Here is a 20,798-nt window from a genome sequence, read left to right as displayed (position 1 = left end):
TGGGATGTTTCAATTTCAAAAGTGACGTAAACCAATCGATTTGCGCATGCGCAACCTGGAAAAACGTGAAGAAAGAAGTATGGCAGACAAACATGAGGATTTGCCTCTGGACCGGGTGCAGGTAATGTATTAACGCAACTTTCATAAGGGCTTCTTCGACAATAGTTTAGTTGTTATTTGCGTGCTATGAAAAGTGGGGGTGATATCAGTTGGTTATATTGTGTAAACCACCTTTCTTTGGAGTTAGCAACTCGCTGGCTAGCAAGCTAGGTTGCTGTGCATTAGGATAGTACGACACGAGGCAAGTCACTCCGTTATTTTATGTATCTCAACGAGGAACGCTGTGAATACATTATCAAGGATAAAAGTTGTACACCCCCCTCAATTTGTTATCTTGGTGAAAGTGCCTTTGTAGCGACCCTTCTCAACTCTTAGTCATTAGGCGTCGTTAGGCGCAAAGTGAAAAAGTTGGAACTAGTTAAAGTTAGCTAGCGTATCCGCGTTAGCTTTCTCAGCAGAGCGAATGAGGCTGGTTATTTGCATTTGATAGATAGATCTATTTGCACAAAATAACCGAAATATGAATTTGTCATGTTGGAGATTTTCTAAACACGTTCTCATTGTATTGCTATGTAAAGAAGAGGAAAGCACTGCAGGCTTTCCTGAAGACCAAATCCACCCCAGACTCTGCTCCTGGACGAGAGTCAACACCTCTCCCACTTCACACTATGGCAGATCCTCAAGCAGACCCAGACCATCCCCGTGTGAGTCCCTTTGCCCACACAGTACAGAGCAACATGGCTACATAATACAAGAATATCTATGGAAAAAGTGTGTTTCTCCAGCAACACACTGTTCTGGAGTATAGGTGGTGAAGCTGTTGTACTAATCACAAGTCACTCAGCCCCTTGCCTCATGGCATCTACAACAGAGATGACCCCTGACCAGATCCAGCAGTTCTGCAAGAAGGTCCTGACAGGGGGGGGGGGGTCAAGAGGTATTTCTAAATACTATAATTGTATTTATACTAGGCTTTTCTAGACATTAAAAGTGCTTACCTTATCCTCCAATCGGGGATGCATGCTAGTCACCTTCTGGCGAAATTCGCTGTTTTGAATCCAAAATAGGATACCTATGTGATTTGTGTAGATCCAATGAGAAAAGGGGGGGCTTTATTGAGTGATGCGCAATACTGGCTGTATCCAAGGCTCGGCCAAATGTTCACATAACAGAATGCAGAATGTGACAGAAGAAACAAGAGACAACCAATTTGCTAGTTACAGCATCAGTGTGCACTCTGGAAAGACAGCGGGAGGGTGGAAAGGAAGTTTGCCAGTTACAGCAGTGCATCCCCTGAATGATATCAAACAGGTAGGTGAGAAGTCTGACCACGGCGACTAGGTGTTGCTGTAACCGAAAAACAACTGTCATTTGGAAAGTTTGAGGTGGGGGAGAAAGTGTGGTGGAACAAGTGTTATTAGTATTGTTAAGCATCTTGCTAGCTATAGTATTAACTGGTATATGACTCCTTGCTGTTCCTCAAGTTATAAGAAGCTTACTGGATCCTGGCAATATGTGTGAAATGTTCCCTCAAAAGTATGTGGTTTGTTTTCAGGATGAGAGAATTAAGCGCAAATGAGGCATTGCTTGTTAAACAAGTGTATTAGTGCCACTGTGACTCTAAATATATCCAGACGGACTTTTCTCCCTATTGGAGTCTGTCGCTCCAACTTTGAGACAGTTGCTTACTGTCATACTTAAAATGTATGTAATAATGATGATTACTTATGATATGGTCCTCGTTCACTTCTTGGTGCACGAGACACAACTCATCCAGGCATATCCCTTTGTCTTTCTTTAGGTGATCCCTTACAAGACACTGAGGACTGAGTACAAGCCCTTTGAAGACAAACGACGGCTGCTGGGGAACTTTGACATGTTTCTTTCAGACGACCGCATTCGCCGCCTGCTGTCCTCGCACATCGGCAAGCACTTCTACGACAGAAAGAAGTAAGCTTGTAAATATTGTTGGTTGATCACCTTACCTCTTTTAGTCTAATGAAATCTATTTAAAGAGTCATTTTTGCACTGGTTCGGAACCTGGTTCACTCTCAGTATGAATTTTGGTTTGACTCCATTGCTATATGAAACTCATTCCAGTGAGGCAGGGGAGTGGTATCCTTTTTGTGCTGTCTCCCTGTTCACTCTCTGGGAACATCAACATAGCCCCTAGTGCTGTTCCCTGGTTTTGAAATACATGTCCTCTTATACAGTTGTTTAAGATATACATGTCCTCTTCTCCCCTGCTTAGGGAGCCTTTGTTAGATAGCAAATGTTCCTTTTTTCCAAAAATATTATTTTTGTAGCTGAAATAACTCCGTTAGTTCTTCACGTTTGGCTGAGAATTCGACCGGAAATTGCGGTCACGACAACGCCGGAAAATATTCCAAATTAGGTCCGTAATATCGACAGAAACATGGCAAACGTTGTTTCTAATCAATCCTCAAGGTGTTTTTCAAATATCTATTCGATAATATATCAACCGGGACAGCTGTATTGTCCGTAAGACCGGGAGGAAAAATAGCTACCTCTGTCTATTACGCAAGCGTTACTCTGAGAGCCCTCAGCCGGACACTTACGCAATGTAGTCGTTTACGCTCATTCTTCAACATAAAGGTGTGAAACTACGTCAAAATGCTGTAGACACCTTGGGGAATACGTAGAAAAGGGAATCTGGTTGATAGCCCATTCACTGCTCAATAGTTACGCATCAGAACGCAGAGCTTCAAAACATGAGTCACTTCCTGATTGGATTTTTCTCAGGCTTTCGCCTGCAATATCAGTTCTGTTATACTCACAGACAATATTTTTACAGTTTTGGAAACTTTAGTGTTTTCTATCCTAAGCTGTCAATTATATGCATATTCTAGCATCTTGTCCTGACAAAATAGCCTGTTTACTTTGGGAACGTTATTTTTTCCAAAAATGAAAATAGTGCCCCTATTTTCAACAGGTTTTAAACAAATCAAAATATTTGAGATTCTTCCAAGTAGCCACCCTTGACAGCTTTGGGGCGGTATTACAGAAGGTAGCCCTATTTGGTAAAAGACCCAAGTTCATATTATGGCAAGACCAGCTCAAATAAGCAAAGAGAAACGACAGTCCATCAATACTTTAAAACATGAAGGTCAGTCAATATGGAACATTTCATGAACTTTGAAAGTATCTTCAAGTGCAGTCGCTGTGATGAAACTGGCTCTCATGAGGACTGGAACGGAAGACCCATCGTTGCCTCTGCCGCATAGGATAAGTTCATGAGAGTTAACTGCACCTCAGATTGCTGCTCAAATAAATACTTCAGAGTTAATGTAACAGATACATCTCAACATCAACTGTTCAAATTGCTGCAAAGAAACCACTACTAAAGGGCACCAATAAGAAGAGACTTTCTTGGGCCAAGAAACACGATCAATGGAAATCCTTTGGTCAGTCCAAATAGGAGATTTTTAGTTCCAACCACCATGTCTTTGTGATGCAGAGTAGGTGAATGGATCTCCGCGTGTCGTTCCCCTCGGGAGGCATGGACGAGGAGGCGTGTGGTGCTTTGCTGTTTTGAATCCAAAATGGGATACCTATGTGATACATATACATACTACCTCAATAAGCCTGACTAACCGGTGTCTGTATATAGCCTTGCTACTCTTATTTTCAAATGTCTTCTTACTGTTTTATTTATTTACTTACCTACACACACACACCTTCTCACTATTGGTTAGTCTGTAAGTAAGCATTTCACTGTAAGGTCTACCTACACCTGTTGTATTCGGCGCACGTGACAAACATTCATTTGATTTATTCAGGGATGAAGTGGAGATGGAGCTGGGCCTGGCTTAAGCTGGATGCCACTATATAGAAATGAATGGAACACCACACTTTTCAATATAACGTGGTATGTCAGATGTACTCTGCCTGAAAGAGATCAATTATGCCAACAAAGGGTATCTTGCTCTGCTGGCACATTGTAGAACAGATGTCCACAGGCAGAAAGTATTCCATGTAATGTGTAGCCCAAAGATATTGATTTTTGTGTTGAATTTGACAGTAACGTGTGTAAGGGGGATTATTTTTTACTCTGTGAATTGTCCAATGCATCTCTTCAACTGATTTTACTCGTCTGTAGCTAGCATTTGGTCATCCAATGTGAATAAGTGCACCCCAGCAAACCCTGTACTCCTGTCTCTGTGTTGGACATGGGCCACGATGGTGCCACTGTGACTCTAAATATATCCAGACGGACTTTCTTCCCTATTGGATTCTGTCGCTCCAACTTTGAGACAGTTACTTACTGTCATACTTAAAATGTATGTAATAATGATGATTACTTATGATATGGTCCTCGTTCACTTCTTGGTGCACGAGACACAACTCATCCAGGCATATCCCTTTGTCTTTCTTTAGGTGATCCCTTACAAGACACTGAGGACTGAGTACAAGCCCTTTGAAGACAAACGACGGCTGCTGGGGAACTTTGACATGTTTCTTTCAGACGACCGCATTCGCCGCCTGCTGTCCTCGCACATCGGCAAGCACTTCTACGAGAGAAAGAAGTAAGCTTGTAAATATTGTTGGTTGATCACCTTACCTCTTTTAGTCAAATGAAATCTATTTAAAGAGTCATTTTTGCACTGGTTCGGAACCTGGTTCACTCTCAGTATGAATTTTGGTTTGACTCCATTGCTATATGAAACTCATTCCAGTGAGGCAGGGGAGTGGTATCCTTTTTGTGCTGTCTCCTGTTCACTCTCTGGGAACATCAACATAGCCCCTAGTGCTGTTCCCTGGTTTTGAAATACATGTCCTCTTATACAGTTGTATAAGAAATACATGTCCTCTTCTCCCCTGCTTAGGGAGCCTTTGTCATTGAACCTGCAGAGCAAGAAGCTGGCCTTGGACATCCAGAGAACCATCCAGGGAACAACAACCTCCATTTCTATGAAAGGCTGCTACTGGTGAGGTCTGCTCTCTGACTTAGTCAGTAAGTGCGCCTCAGCAAACCCTGTCCGTGTTGGACATGAGCACTGATGGTGCCATAGTGACTCAAAATATATCCTGACAGATCTCCCTCTCTATTGGGGCCTGTCTCTGCAACTGACACACAAGGGCAATTAATGTACATTCATTTATATACACATTGCCTCCTGTAAAATGTTATTGTTTGTTTTAGCATGGCTTATGTGGCCCACTCTGGGATGGCTGCAGAGAATATTGATTCAGCTGTCAGCACCATCGTGCCAAAACTACGGGTTAGGTGAGTTTATTATTGCCAGGATGTCTTCCTGATCTCCCTAATCAATTGTACCCCGTCAACACAGATATTTACACTTTTATTATACGCTAAATGGTCAGGTATACTCAATGTTTGTTAATGCTAAAGAAATGTGTGGGCCCAGTCTGAAAATCACCTTTGATATCTCTATTGTCTGGGATGAGATTACAGGGCCTATAGTACTGTGGTACGTTAAGCTTATTGCCTGCTCTGTATAGCAGTGTGATTAAACCCATGTGCCTACAATCCTGACAAAGAAAGGCCTTTGCGGCCACTTGTTAATCTGAGTGATACGATACACAGGGTAGAAATGGCCGTAACATTGAAAATGTTTTCTTCACAGAAATAGTTTTGACCTGAATGTATGAGTGATTGTGTTCTTTGAGTATAAAGTGTTGTCTCTTGCAGAAAGGACCGTTGATAAAGGTCATCCACTTGAAAAGTCAATCAGTGGCTCTGCCCATCTACACCTCTAACCTGAGTAACCTGACCCTTATAGATGAAACACAGAAACAGACCCGCGCAGCCATGGATGCCAAGGTAGGACTGCTACACACAAATGCTTGTAAATTGCTTTGGAAGATTATATTATTTGATCAATGATCTATTTTTGTCAAATTAAAGGACTCGTCTTTGCACTGGTTCGGAACCTGTTTTACACTATTAATTTTGGTTTAAATCCAGTGCTATATGAAACCCATTCCAGTGAGGCAGGGGAGCGGTCTCCATTTAGTGCTGTCTCCCTGTTCACTCTCTGGGAACATCAACATAGCTCTTAGTGCCACATATGGACTATTGAGGTCAATTGCAGACCTCTATTATTTACATGCATATTTACATGCATGCAGTACCAGTAAAAGTTTTGACACACCTACTCGAGGTTAAATAAACCTAAAGGGTTTCTTTATTTTTTACTATTTTCTACTTTGTAGAACAATAGTGAAGACATAAAAACTATGAAATAACACACATGGAATTATGTTGTAACCAAGTGTTAATTAACTTCTTGACGCTACCCATCCCTGTCGCGGGATCATTTTAGTCAGCAGCCGCTGAATAGCATAGCGCCGCAGTCAAATAATATTGCTAGAAAATATTAATGTTCATGAAATCACAAGTGAAATATATTGAAACACAGCTTAGCCTTTTGTTAATCACCCTGTCGTCTCAGATTTCGAAATTATGCTTTACAGCCAAAGCAAGACAAACATTTGTGTAAGTTTATCGATAGCCTAGCATAGCATTATGCCTAGCTAGCAGCAGGCAACCTTGTCACGAAAATCAGAAAAGCAATCAAATTAAATCGTTTACCTTTGATGAGCTTCGGATGTTTTCACTCACGAGACTCCTAGTTAGATAGCAAATGTTCCTTTTTTCCAAAAATATTATTTTTGTAGCTGAAATAACTCCGTTAGTTCTTCACGTTTGGCTGAGAATTCGACCGGAAATTGCGGTCACGACAACGCCGGAAAATATTCCAAATTAGGTCCGTAATATCGACAGAAACATGGCAAACGTTGTTTCTAATCAATCCTCAAGGTGTTTTTCAAATATCTATTCGATAATATATCAACCGGGACAGCTGTATTGTCCGTAAGACCGGGAGGAAAAATAGCTACCTCTGTCTATTACGCAAGCGTTACTCTGAGAGCCCTCAGCCGGACACTTACGCAATGTAGTCGTTTACGCTCATTCTTCAACATAAAGGTGTGAAACTACGTCAAAATGCTGTAGACACCTTGGGGAATACGTAGAAAAGGGAATCTGGTTGATAGCCCATTCACTGCTCAATAGGTACGCATCAGAACGCAGAGCTTCAAAACATGAGTCACTTCCTGATTGGATTTTTCTCAGGCTTTCGCCTGCAATATCAGTTCTGTTATACTCACAGACAATATTTTTACAGTTTTGGAAACTTTAGTGTTTTCTATCCTAAGCTGTCAATTATATGCATATTCTAGCATCTTGTCCTGACAAAATAGCCTGTTTACTTTGGGAACGTTATTTTTTCCAAAAATGAAAATAGTGCCCCCTATTTTCAACAGGTTTTAAACAAATCAAAATATTTGAGATTCTTCCAAGTAGCCACCCTTTGCCTTGATAGCTTTGGGGCGGTATTACAGAAGGTAGCCCTATTTGGTAAAAGACCCAAGTTCATATTATGGCAAGACCAGCTCAAATAAGCAAAGAGAAACGACAGTCCATCAATACTTTAAAACATGAAGGTCAGTCAATATGGAACATTTCATGAACTTTGAAAGTATCTTCAAGTGCAGTCGCTGTGATGAAACTGGCTCTCATGAGGACTGGAACGGAAGACCCATCGTTGCCTCTGCCGCATAGGATAAGTTCATGAGAGTTAACTGCACCTCAGATTGCTGCTCAAATAAATACTTCAGAGTTCATGTAACAGATACATCTCAACATCAACTGTTCAAATTGCTGCAAAGAAACCACTACTAAAGGGCACCAATAAGAAGAGACTTTCTTGGGCCAAGAAACACGATCAATGGAAATCCTTTGGTCAGTCCAAATAGGAGATTTTTAGTTCCAACCACCATGTCTTTGTGATGCAGAGTAGGTGAATGGATCTCCGCGTGTCGTTCCCCTCGGGAGGCATGGACGAGGAGGCGTGTGGTGCTTTGCTGTTTTGAATCCAAAATGGGATACCTATGTGATACATATACATACTACCTCAATAAGCCTGACTAACCGGTGTCTGTATATAGCCTTGCTACTCTTATTTTCAAATGTCTTCTTACTGTTTTATTTCTTTACTTACCTACACACACACACCTTCTCACTATTGGTTAGTCTGTAAGTAAGCATTTCACTGTAAGGTCTACCTACACCTGTTGTATTCGGCGCACGTGACAAACATTCATTTGATTTATTCAGGGATGAAGTGGAGATGGAGCTGGGCCTGGCTTAAGCTGGATGCCACTATATAGAAATGAATGGAACACCACACTTTTTCAATATAACGTGGTATGTCAGATGTACTCTGCCTGAAAGAGATCAATTATGCCAACAAAGGGTATCTTGCTCTGCTGGCACATTGTAGAACAGATGTCCACAGGCAGAAAGTATTCCATGTAATGTGTAGCCCAAAGATATTGATTTTTGTGTTGAATTTGACAGTAACGTGTGTAAGGGGGGGATTATTTTTTACTCTGTGAATTGTCCAATGCATCTCTTCAACTGATTTTACTCTCGTCTGTAGCTAGCATTTGGTCATCCAATGTGAATAAGTGCACCCCAGCAAACCCTGTACTCCTGTCTCTGTGTTGGACATGGGCCACGATGGTGCCACTGTGACTCTAAATATATCCAGACGGACTTTCTTCCCTATTGGATTCTGTCGCTCCAACTTTGAGACAGTTACTTACTGTCATACTTAAAATGTATGTAATAATGATGATTACTTATGATATGGTCCTCGTTCACTTCTTGGTGCACGAGACACAACTCATCCAGGCATATCCCTTTGTCTTTCTTTAGGTGATCCCTTACAAGACACTGAGGACTGAGTACAAGCCCTTTGAAGACAAACGACGGCTGCTGGGGAACTTTGACATGTTTCTTTCAGACGACCGCATTCGCCGCCTGCTGTCCTCGCACATCGGCAAGCACTTCTACGAGAGAAAGAAGTAAGCTTGTAAATATTGTTGGTTGATCACCTTACCTCTTTTAGTCAAATGAAATCTATTTAAAGAGTCATTTTTGCACTGGTTCGGAACCTGGTTCACTCTCAGTATGAATTTTGGTTTGACTCCATTGCTATATGAAACTCATTCCAGTGAGGCAGGGGAGTGGTATCCTTTTTGTGCTGTCTCCCTGTTCACTCTCTGGGAACATCAACATAGCCCCTAGTGCTGTTCCCTGGTTTTGAAATACATGTCCTCTTATACAGTTGTATAAGAAATACATGTCCTCTTCTCCCCTGCTTAGGGAGCCTTTGTCATTGAACCTGCAGAGCAAGAAGCTGGCCTTGGACATCCAGAGAACCATCCAGGGAACAACAACCTCCATTTCTATGAAAGGCTGCTACTGGTGAGGTCTGCTCTCTGACTTAGTCAGTAAGTGCGCCTCAGCAAACCCTGTCCGTGTTGGACATGAGCACTGATGGTGCCATAGTGACTCAAAATATATCCTGACAGATCTCCCTCTCTATTGGGGCCTGTCTCTGCAACTGACACACAAGGGCAATTAATGTACATTCATTTATATACACATTGCCTCCTGTAAAATGTTATTGTTTGTTTTAGCATGGCTTATGTGGCCCACTCTGGGATGGCTGCAGAGAATATTGATTCAGCTGTCAGCACCATCGTGCCAAAACTACGGGTTAGGTGAGTTTATTATTGCCAGGATGTCTTCCTGATCTCCCTAATCAATTGTACCCCGTCAACACAGATATTTACACTTTTATTATACGCTAAATGGTCAGGTATACTCAATGTTTGTTAATGCTAAAGAAATGTGTGGGCCGAGTCTGAAAATCACCTTTGATATCTCTATTGTCTGGGATGAGATTACAGGGCCTATAGTACTGTGGTACGTTAAGCTTATTGCCTGCTCTGTATAGCAGTGTGATTAAACCCATGTGCCTACAATCCTGACAAAGAAAGGCCTTTGCGGCCACTTGTTAATCTGAGTGATACGATACACAGGGTAGAAATGGCCGTAACATTGAAAATGTTTTCTTCACAGAAATAGTTTTGACCTGAATGTATGAGTGATTGTGTTCTTTGAGTATAAAGTGTTGTCTCTTGCAGAAAGGACCGTTGATAAAGGTCATCCACTTGAAAAGTCAATCAGTGGCTCTGCCCATCTACACCTCTAACCTGAGTAACCTGACCCTTATAGATGAAACACAGAAACAGACCCGCGCAGCCATGGATGCCAAGGTAGGACTGCTACACACAAATGCTTGTAAATTGCTTTGGAAGATTATATTATTTGATCAATGATCTATTTTTGTCAAATTAAAGGACTCGTCTTTGCACTGGTTCGGAACCTGTTTTACACTATTAATTTTGGTTTAAATCCAGTGCTATATGAAACCCATTCCAGTGAGGCAGGGGAGCGGTCTCCATTTAGTGCTGTCTCCCTGTTCACTCTCTGGGAACATCAACATAGCTCTTAGTGCCACATATGGACTATTGAGGTCAATTGCAGACCTCTATTATTTACATGCATATTTACATGCATGCAGTACCAGTAAAAGTTTTGACACACCTACTCAAGGTTAAATAAACCTAAAGGGTTTCTTTATTTTTTTAATATTTTCTACTTTGTAGAACAATAGTGAAGACATAAAAACTATGAAATAACACACATGGAATTATGTTGTAACCAAGTGTTAATTAACTTCTTGACGCTACCCATCCCTGTCGCGGGATCATTTTAGTCAGCAGCCGCTGAATAGCATAGCGCCGCAGTCAAATAATATTGCTAGAAAATATTAATGTTCATGAAATCACAAGTGAAATATATTGAAACACAGCTTAGCCTTTTGTTAATCACCCTGTCGTCTCAGATTTCGAAATTATGCTTTACAGCCAAAGCAAGACAAACATTTGTGTAAGTTTATCGATAGCCTAGCATAGCATTATGCCTAGCTAGCAGCAGGCAACCTTGTCACGAAAATCAGAAAAGCAATCAAATTAAATCGTTTACCTTTGATGAGCTTCGGATGTTTTCACTCACGAGACTCCTAGTTAGATAGCAAATGTTCCTTTTTTCCAAAAATATTATTTTTGTAGCTGAAATAACTCCGTTAGTTCTTCACGTTTGGCTGAGAATTCGACCGAAATTGCGGTCACGACAACGCCGGAAAATATTCCAAATTAGGTCCGTAATATCGACAGAAACATGGCAAACGTTGTTTCTAATCAATCCTCAAGGTGTTTTTCAAATATCTATTCGATAATATATCAACCGGGACAGCTGTATTGTCCGTAAGACCGGGAGGAAAAATAGCTACCTCTGTCTATTACGCAAGCGTTACTCTGAGAGCCCTCAGCCGGACACTTACGCAATGTAGTCGTTTACGCTCATTCTTCAACATAAAGGTGTGAAACTACGTCAAAATGCTGTAGACACCTTGGGGAATACGTAGAAAAGGGAATCTGGTTGATAGCCCATTCACTGCTCAATAGGTACGCATCAGAACGCAGAGCTTCAAAACATGAGTCACTTCCTGATTGGATTTTTCTCAGGCTTTCGCCTGCAATATCAGTTCTGTTATACTCACAGACAATATTTTTACAGTTTTGGAAACTTTAGTGTTTTCTATCCTAAGCTGTCAATTATATGCATATTCTAGCATCTTGTCCTGACAAAATAGCCTGTTTACTTTGGGAACGTTATTTTTTCCAAAAATGAAAATAGTGCCCCCTATTTTCAACAGGTTTTAAACAAATCAAAATATTTGAGATTCTTCCAAGTAGCCACCCTTTGCCTTGATAGCTTTGGGGCGGTATTACAGAAGGTAGCCCTATTTGGTAAAAGACCCAAGTTCATATTATGGCAAGACCAGCTCAAATAAGCAAAGAGAAACGACAGTCCATCAATACTTTAAAACATGAAGGTCAGTCAATATGGAACATTTCATGAACTTTGAAAGTATCTTCAAGTGCAGTCGCTGTGATGAAACTGGCTCTCATGAGGACTGGAACGGAAGACCCATCGTTGCCTCTGCCGCATAGGATAAGTTCATGAGAGTTAACTGCACCTCAGATTGCTGCTCAAATAAATACTTCAGAGTTCATGTAACAGATACATCTCAACATCAACTGTTCAAATTGCTGCAAAGAAACCACTACTAAAGGGCACCAATAAGAAGAGACTTTCTTGGGCCAAGAAACACGATCAATGGAAATCCTTTGGTCAGTCCAAATAGGAGATTTTTAGTTCCAACCACCATGTCTTTGTGATGCAGAGTAGGTGAATGGATCTCCGCGTGTCGTTCCCCTCGGGAGGCATGGACGAGGAGGCGTGTGGTGCTTTGCTGTTTTGAATCCAAAATGGGATACCTATGTGATACATATACATACTACCTCAATAAGCCTGACTAACCGGTGTCTGTATATAGCCTTGCTACTCTTATTTTCAAATGTCTTCTTACTGTTTTATTTATTTACTTACCTACACACACACACCTTCTCACTATTGGTTAGTCTGTAAGTAAGCATTTCACTGTAAGGTCTACCTACACCTGTTGTATTCGGCGCACGTGACAAACATTCATTTGATTTATTCAGGGATGAAGTGGAGATGGAGCTGGGCCTGGCTTAAGCTGGATGCCACTATATAGAAATGAATGGAACACCACACTTTTTCAATATAACGTGGTATGTCAGATGTACTCTGCCTGAAAGAGATCAATTATGCCAACAAAGGGTATCTTGCTCTGCTGGCACATTGTAGAACAGATGTCCACAGGCAGAAAGTATTCCATGTAATGTGTAGCCCAAAGATATTGATTTTTGTGTTGAATTTGACAGTAACGTGTGTAAGGGGGGGATTATTTTTTACTCTGTGAATTGTCCAATGCATCTCTTCAACTGATTTTACTCTCGTCTGTAGCTAGCATTTGGTCATCCAATGTGAATAAGTGCACCCCAGCAAACCCTGTACTCCTGTCTCTGTGTTGGACATGGGCCACGATGGTGCCACTGTGACTCTAAATATATCCAGACGGACTTTCTTCCCTATTGGATTCTGTCGCTCCAACTTTGAGACAGTTACTTACTGTCATACTTAAAATGTATGTAATAATGATGATTACTTATGATATGGTCCTCGTTCACTTCTTGGTGCACGAGACACAACTCATCCAGGCATATCCCTTTGTCTTTCTTTAGGTGATCCCTTACAAGACACTGAGGACTGAGTACAAGCCCTTTGAAGACAAACGACGGCTGCTGGGGAACTTTGACATGTTTCTTTCAGACGACCGCATTCGCCGCCTGCTGTCCTCGCACATCGGCAAGCACTTCTACGAGAGAAAGAAGTAAGCTTGTAAATATTGTTGGTTGATCACCTTACCTCTTTTAGTCAAATGAAATCTATTTAAAGAGTCATTTTTGCACTGGTTCGGAACCTGGTTCACTCTCAGTATGAATTTTGGTTTGACTCCATTGCTATATGAAACTCATTCCAGTGAGGCAGGGGAGTGGTATCCTTTTTGTGCTGTCTCCTGTTCACTCTCTGGGAACATCAACATAGCCCCTAGTGCTGTTCCCTGGTTTTGAAATACATGTCCTCTTATACAGTTGTATAAGAAATACATGTCCTCTTCTCCCCTGCTTAGGGAGCCTTTGTCATTGAACCTGCAGAGCAAGAAGCTGGCCTTGGACATCCAGAGAACCATCCAGGGAACAACAACCTCCATTTCTATGAAAGGCTGCTACTGGTGAGGTCTGCTCTCTGACTTAGTCAGTAAGTGCGCCTCAGCAAACCCTGTCCGTGTTGGACATGAGCACTGATGGTGCCATAGTGACTCAAAATATATCCTGACAGATCTCCCTCTCTATTGGGGCCTGTCTCTGCAACTGACACACAAGGGCAATTAATGTACATTCATTTATATACACATTGCCTCCTGTAAAATGTTATTGTTTGTTTTAGCATGGCTTATGTGGCCCACTCTGGGATGGCTGCAGATGAAATAGCAGAGAATATTGATTCAGCTGTCAGCACCATCGTGCCAAAACTACGGGTTAGGTGAGTTTATTATTGCCAGGATGTCTTCCTGATCTCCCTAATCAATTGTACCCCGTCAACACAGATATTTACACTTTTATTATACGCTAAATGGTCAGGTATACTCAATGTTTGTTAATGCTAAAGAAATGTGTGGGCCCAGTCTGAAAATCACCTTTGATATCTCTATTGTCTGGGGTGAGATTACAGGGCCTATAGTACTGTGGTACGTTAAGCTTATTGCCTGCTCTGTATAGCAGTGTGATTAAACCCATGTGCCTACAATCCTGACAAAGAAAGGCCTTTGCGGCCACTTGTTAATCTGAGTGATACGATACACAGGGTAGAAATGGCCGTAACATTGAAAATGTTTTCTTCACAGAAATAGTTTTGACCTGAATGTATGAGTGATTGTGTTCTTTGAGTATAAAGTGTTGTCTCTTGCAGAAAGGACCGTTGATAAAGGTCATCCACTTGAAAAGTCAATCAGTGGCTCTGCCCATCTACACCTCTAACCTGAGTAACCTGACCCTTATAGATGAAACACAGAAACAGACCCGCGCAGCCATGGATGCCAAGGTAGGACTGCTACACACAAATGCTTGTAAATTGCTTTGGAAGATTATATTATTTGATCAATGATCTATTTTTGTCAAATTAAAGGACTCGTCTTTGCACTGGTTCGGAACCTGTTTTACACTATTAATTTTGGTTTAAATCCAGTGCTATATGAAACCCATTCCAGTGAGGCAGGGGAGCGGTCTCCATTTAGTGCTGTCTCCCTGTTCACTCTCTGGGAACATCAACATAGCTCTTAGTGCCACATATGGACTATTGAGGTCAATTGCAGACCTCTATTATTTACATGCATATTTACGTGCATGCAGTACCAGTAAAAGTTTTGACACACCTACTCGAGGTTAAATAAACCTAAAGGGTTTCTTTATTTTTTACTATTTTCTACTTTGTAGAACAATAGTGAAGACATAAAAACTATGAAATAACACACATGGAATTATGTTGTAACCAAGTGTTAATTAACTTCTTGACGCTACCCATCCCTGTCGCGGGATCATTTTAGTCAGCAGCCGCTGAATAGCATAGCTCCGCAGTCAAATAATATTGCTAGAAAATATTAATGTTCATGAAATCACAAGTGAAATATATTGAAACACAGCTTAGCCTTTTGTTAATCACCCTGTCGTCTCAGATTTCGAAATTATGCTTTACAGCCAAAGCAAGACAAACATTTGTGTAAGTTTATCGATAGCCTAGCATAGCATTATGCCTAGCTAGCAGCAGGCAACCTTGTCACGAAAATCAGAAAAGCAATCAAATTAAATCGTTTACCTTTGATGAGCTTCGGATGTTTTCACTCACGAGACTCCTAGTTAGATAGCAAATGTTCCTTTTTCCAAAAATATTATTTTTGTAGCTGAAATAACTCCGTTAGTTCTTCACGTTTGGCTGAGAATTCGACCGGAAATTGCGGTCACGACAACGCCGGAAAATATTCCAAATTAGGTCCGTAATATCGACAGAAACATGGCAAACGTTGTTTCTAATCAATCCTCAAGGTGTTTTTCAAATATCTATTCGATAATATATCAACCGGGACAGCTGTATTGTCCGTAAGACCGGGAGGAAAAATAGCTACCTCTGTCTATTACGCAAGCGTTACTCTGAGAGCCCTCAGCCGGACACTTACGCAATGTAGTCGTTTACGCTCATTCTTCAACATAAAGGTGTGAAACTACGTCAAAATGCTGTAGACACCTTGGGGAATACGTAGAAAAGGGAATCTGGTTGATAGCCCATTCACTGCTCAATAGTTACGCATCAGAACGCAGAGCTTCAAAACATGAGTCACTTCCTGATTGGATTTTTCTCAGGCTTTCGCCTGCAATATCAGTTCTGTTATACTCACAGACAATATTTTTACAGTTTTGGAAACTTTAGTGTTTTCTATCCTAAGCTGTCAATTATATGCATATTCTAGCATCTTGTCCTGACAAAATAGCCTGTTTACTTTGGGAACGTTATTTTTTCCAAAAATGAAAATAGTGCCCCCTATTTTCAACAGGTTTTAAACAAATCAAAATATTTGAGATTCTTCCAAGTAGCCACCCTTGACAGCTTTGGGGCAGTATACAGAAGGTAGCCCTATTTGGTAAAAGACCCAAGTTCATATTATGGCAAGACCAGCTCAAATAAGCAAAGAGAAACGACAGTCCATCAATACTTTAAAACATGAAGGTCAGTCAATATGGAACATTTCATGAACTTTGAAAGTATCTTCAAGTGCAGTCGCTGTGATGAAACTGGCTCTCATGAGGACTGGAACGGAAGACCCATCGTTGCCTCTGCCGCATAGGATAAGTTCATGAGAGTTAACTGCACCTCAGATTGCTGCTCAAATAAATACTTCAGAGTTCATGTAACAGATACATCTCAACATCAACTGTTCAAATTGCTGCAAAGAAACCACTACTAAAGGGCACCAATAAGAAGAGACTTTCTTGGGCCAAGAAACACGATCAATTGAAATCCTTTGGTCAGTCCAAATAGGAGATGTTTAGTTCCAACCACCATGTCTTTGTGATGCAGAGTAGGTGAATGGATCTCCGCGCGTCGTTCCCCTCGAGAGGCATGGACAAGGAGGTGTGGGGTGCTTTGCTGGTGATACTGTGTCATTTATTTAGAATTCAAGGCACACTTAACCAGCATGGCTACCACAGCATTCTGCAGCGATACGCCATCCCATCTGGTTTGGGCTTAGCGGGTAATTTGTATTTTCAACAAGACAATGACCCAACACACTTCCCGGCTGTGTAAGGGCAATTTGACAAGGAGAGTGATGGTGCTGCATCAGATGACCTGGCCTCCACAATCACCTGACCTCAACCCAATTGAGATGGTTTGGGATGATTTGCACTGCAGAGTGAAGGAAAAGCAGCCAACAAGTGCTCAGCAAATATGGGAACTCGAAGACTGTTGGAAAAGCATTCCAGGTGAAGCTGGTTGGGTGTGCAAGGCTGTCAAGGCAAATGGTGGCTACTTGGAATAATCTAAAATGTCTTTTGATTTAAGTGTTTGTGTTACTACATGATCCCATATGTTTTATCGATTTGATGTCTAGTAAAGATAAAGAAAAACCCTCGAATGAGTAGGGGTCCGAACTTTTGACTGGTACTTTGTGTATATAAACATGCGAGAGCTGGATCTCATCAATACCTGTGTCTTGTTTATGAAATTTCAGAAAAATGCACGGAAACAGAAGTCTACAGAAAACAACACTGGTGCTGACAGGGAGGAAGAGGTTCCCATAGTAATGCCAAGGAAAAAGGCTAAAGTGGAGGTCTGTACCTCGCTAGTGTGTGTTTTAAGATTTAGATGCACTATTGTAAAGTGACTGTTCCACTGGATGTCATAAGGTGAATTCACCAATTTGTAAGTCGCTCTGGATAAGAGCGTCTGCTAAATGACTTACATTTACATTTAAGTCATTTAGCAGACGCTCTTATCCAGAGCGACTTACAAATTGGTGCATTCACCTTATGACATCCAGTGGAACAGCCACTTTACAATAGTGCATCTAAATCTTTTAAGGGGGGGGGGGTGAGAAGGATTACTTTATCCTATCCTAGGTATTCCTTAAAGAGGTGGGGTTTCAGGTGTCTCCGGAAGGTGGTGATTGACTCCGCTGTCCTGGCGTCGTGAGGGAGTGTGTTCCACCATTGGGGAGCCAGAGCAGCGAACAGTTTTGACTGGGCTGAGCGGGAACTGTACTTCCTCAGTGGTAGGGAGGCGAGCAGGCCAGAGGTGGTTGAACGCAGTGCCCTTGTTTGGGTGTAGGGCCTGATCAGAGCCTGGAGGTACTGAGGTGCCGTTCCCCTCACAGCTCCATAGGCAAGCACCATGGTCTTGTAGCGGATGCGAGCTTCAACTGGAAGCCAGTGGAGAGAGCGGAGGAGCGGGGTGACGTGAGAGAACTTGGGAAGGTTGAACACCAGACGGGCTGCGGCGTTCTGGATGAGTTGTAGGGGTTTAATGGCACAGGCAGGGAGCCCAGCCAACAGCGAGTTGCAGTAATCCAGACGGGAGATGACAAGTGCCTGGATTAGGACCTGCGCCGCTTCCTGTGTGAGGCAGGGTCGTACTCTGCGGATGTTGTAGAGCATGAACCTACAGGAACGGGCCACCGCCTTGATGTTAGTTGAGAACGACAGGGTGTTGTCCAGGATCACGCCAAGGTTCTTAGCGCTCTGGGAGGAGGACACAATGGAGTTGTCAACCGTGATGGCGAGATCATGGAACGGGCAGTCCTTCCCCGGGAGGAAGAGCAGCTCCGTCTTGCCGAGGTTCAGCTTGAGGTGGTGATCCGTCATCCACACTGATATGTCTGCCAGACATGCAGAGATGCGATTCACCACCTGGTCATCAGAAGGAGGAAAGGAGAAGATTAATTGTGTGTCGTCTGCATAGCAATGATAGGAGAGACCATGTGAGGTTATGACAGAGCCAAGTGACTTGGTGTATAGCGAGAATAGGAGAGGGCCTAGAACAGAGCCCTGGGGGACACCAGTGGTGAGAGCGCGTGGTGAGGAGACAGATTCTCGCCACGCCACCTGGTAGGAGCGACCTGTCAGGTAGGACGCAATCCAAGCGTGGGCCGCGCCGGAGATGCCCAACTCGGAGAGGGTGGAGAGGAGGATCTGATGGTTCACAGTATCGAAGGCAGCCGATAGGTCTAGAAGGATGAGAGCAGAGGAGAGAGAGTTAGCTTTAGCGGTGCGGAGCGCCTCCGTGATACAGAGAAGAGCAGTCTCAGTTGAATGACTAGTCTTGAAACCTGACTGATTTGGATCAAGAAGGTCATTCTGAGAGAGATAGCGGGAGAGCTGGCCAAGGACGGCACGTTCAAGAGTTTTGGAGAGAAAAGAAAGAAGGGATACTGGTCTGTAGTTGTTGACATCGGAGGGATCGAGTGTAGGTTTTTTCAGAAGGGGTGCAACTCTCGCTCTCTTGAAGACGGAAGGGACGTAGCCAGCGGTCAGGGATGAGTTGATGAGCGAGGTGAGGTAAGGGAGAAGGTCTCCGGAAATAGTCTGGAGAAGAGAGGAGGGGATAGGGTCGAGCGGGCAGGTTGTTGGGCGGCCGGCCGTCACAAGACGCGAGATTTCATCTGAGAGAGAGGGGAGAAAGAGGTCAGAGCACCGGGTAGGGCAGTGTGAGCAGAACCAGCGGTGTCGTTTGACTTAGCAAACGAGGATCGGATGTCGTCGACCTTCTTTTCAAAATGGTTGACGAAGTCATCTGCAGAGAGGGAGGAGGGGGTGGGGGGAGGAGGATTCAGGAGGGAGGAGAAGGTGGCAAAGAGCTTCCTAGGGTTAGAGGCAGATGCTTGGAATTTAGAGTGGTAGAAAGTGGCTTTAGCAGCAGAGACAGAGGAGGAAAATGTAGAGAGGAGGGAGCGAAAGGATGCCAGGTCCGCAGGGAGGCGAGTTTTCCTCCATTTCCGCTCGGCTGCCCGGAGCCCTGTTCTGTGAGCTCGCAATGAGTCGTCGAGCCACGGAGCGGGAGGGGAGGACCGAGACTTAAATGTAAATGTAATGTAATGTGTCAAACCAAATGCATTTTAATATTATTAGTTTAGCAATTATCTATTTTTGTCAATTAACATTTTTCAAAGGACTCTGTGCACTGGTTTGGAACTTGTTTCACTCTCCTTATGAATTTTGGTTTAAATCCAATGCTATATGAAACTCATTCCAGGGGAGCGGTGTTCCTTTTTTATGGTGTTTCCCTGTTCACTCTCTGGGAACACTGCCCCCCCCAGTGGAAGTTAATTGACCGACCTCTTTGTCTCTACAGAAAAAGACTCCTCTCAGTACTGTGCAAATAGTTTTATTCTCTCTGATCCCCTTAGAAGCCGACCAAGAAGGGACTTGTGAAGGTACCCAAACCAACAGGAGGAAAGGTAGAAAATGACCAAGAAGGCTGCAAAAATACCCTCACAAAATATGAAAAGAGAAGTACCTAAATCTTTGTCTGTTTGTCAACTCAGTGGAACACAACTCTCCTTTCTCTCCTCATTGCTACCTGTGTATTACTCCCCCCTTCTCTAAATGGAACTCTGACTTCATTATACTGATATAAAAAGGACTGGTTCTAAATGTATATAAACTGTCAATGTTAATTGATCCAAGGACAAACTCAAATGTGTTGCAAATCTTTGTCTGCCCCATAAAAGGGTATTGTTCAAAATAATATTTTGTATAAGCCCAACTTGTAAATTAAAATATTACCACAAAGTATATTTCATGTCTTTAATTTGTTCTCCACAATGGCATTGTTTTCCATTAGCGCTACTCATTTTCAGCCGGCTACTTTTTCCACTTCATATTAACTAGGCTCCTTTTCATTTAAGTTTCAAATTGCTAGTCCCTTGAGTTCTCTCCCGTTAGAATGAAGGATATTCATCTTCTAGCGATCTATTGCTAGGATAGGCGCCAGTATGTATTAAATTATTCCCCAGAGTAAGAGTTACTCTTCATTTCATAGCTTTCCTCTTGGTTGCACTGCTTCTAGCCCCAGGTTGAGATTTGGGGGGCTGGTCTTTGTTATCTTTTATCCAATCATATTCAGCCATGTGTTGCCAGGGGTCTAAAATCTGCCCTCAGGCCTTCAGAATCAACAGTGCGGGCGCTTGTAGCTTAAAGTGAATGGAAATGAAAATTTAGTGTCAACCAATCAGCTT

The 20,798-nt window shown here is 42.5% G+C and overlaps 2 protein-coding genes and 3 non-coding genes across 26 annotated transcripts; all 5 read left to right on the top strand.

The window, feature by feature from the left end:
• The first annotated feature begins 37 nt into the window (after positions 1 to 37).
• Positions 38 to 14,617, top strand: LOC127905986 (ribosomal L1 domain-containing protein 1-like). Of its 22 annotated transcripts, none has more exons than XM_052478077.1 (6): positions 38 to 121; positions 639 to 764; positions 13,198 to 13,346; positions 13,647 to 13,748; positions 13,964 to 14,059; positions 14,486 to 14,617. In XM_052478077.1, exons 1-6 carry the CDS (start codon positions 47 to 49, stop codon positions 14,496 to 14,498), a joined length of 561 nt encoding a protein of 186 aa, XP_052334037.1. In that variant the 5' UTR covers positions 38 to 46; the 3' UTR covers positions 14,499 to 14,617. The 22 variants fall into 22 exon arrangements, with proteins under 22 accessions (XP_052334037.1, XP_052334041.1, XP_052334039.1 ...); XM_052478081.1 differs by lacking the exon at positions 13,198 to 13,346 and adding an exon at positions 8,828 to 8,976; XM_052478079.1 differs by lacking the exons at positions 13,198 to 13,346; positions 13,647 to 13,748 and adding exons at positions 8,828 to 8,976; positions 9,278 to 9,379.
• LOC127911507 (small nucleolar RNA ACA64) lies at positions 5,447 to 5,574 on the top strand. The gene has a single exon (XR_008078770.1). It is a non-coding gene; the product is annotated as a small nucleolar RNA ACA64 (small nucleolar RNA).
• Positions 9,817 to 9,944, top strand: LOC118357784 (small nucleolar RNA ACA64). The gene has a single exon (XR_004820364.2). It is a non-coding gene; the product is annotated as a small nucleolar RNA ACA64 (small nucleolar RNA).
• Positions 14,198 to 14,325, top strand: LOC118357783 (small nucleolar RNA ACA64). Its single transcript, XR_004820363.1, has one exon. It is a non-coding gene; the product is annotated as a small nucleolar RNA ACA64 (small nucleolar RNA).
• On the top strand, positions 14,494 to 20,355 carry LOC118402969 (uncharacterized). Its single transcript, XM_052478104.1, has 3 exons — positions 14,494 to 14,617; positions 17,298 to 17,396; positions 19,968 to 20,355. Exons 1-3 carry the CDS (start codon positions 14,606 to 14,608, stop codon positions 20,079 to 20,081), a joined length of 225 nt encoding a protein of 74 aa, XP_052334064.1. The 5' UTR covers positions 14,494 to 14,605; the 3' UTR covers positions 20,082 to 20,355.
• The last annotated feature ends 443 nt before the right edge of the window (positions 20,356 to 20,798 follow it).

This window comes from Oncorhynchus keta, chromosome 24, assembly GCF_023373465.1.
Source record: "Oncorhynchus keta strain PuntledgeMale-10-30-2019 chromosome 24, Oket_V2, whole genome shotgun sequence".
In the NCBI taxonomy this organism is placed as follows: domain Eukaryota; kingdom Metazoa; phylum Chordata; class Actinopteri; order Salmoniformes; family Salmonidae; genus Oncorhynchus; species Oncorhynchus keta.
The sequence above is the reverse complement of the archived record's forward strand: the minus strand, read 5'-3'. Positions and strand labels throughout refer to the sequence as shown.

Excerpts from the sequence above, each read along its gene's own strand:
- LOC118402969 (XM_052478104.1), top strand. Across the intron at positions 17,397-19,967 it reads GGAAAAAGGCTAAAGTGGAG|AAGCCGACCAAGAAGGGACT; the intron begins GTCTGTACCTCG and ends TGATCCCCTTAG.
- LOC127905986 (XM_052478077.1), top strand. The coding sequence starts at position 47 with ATGCGCAACCTGGAAAAACGTGAAGAAAGAAGTATGGCAGACAAACAT. Across the intron at positions 765-13,197 it reads CAGACCCAGACCATCCCCGT|GTGATCCCTTACAAGACACT; the intron begins GTGAGTCCCTTT and ends GTCTTTCTTTAG. Across the intron at positions 13,749-13,963 it reads TCTATGAAAGGCTGCTACTG|CATGGCTTATGTGGCCCACT; the intron begins GTGAGGTCTGCT and ends TGTTTGTTTTAG.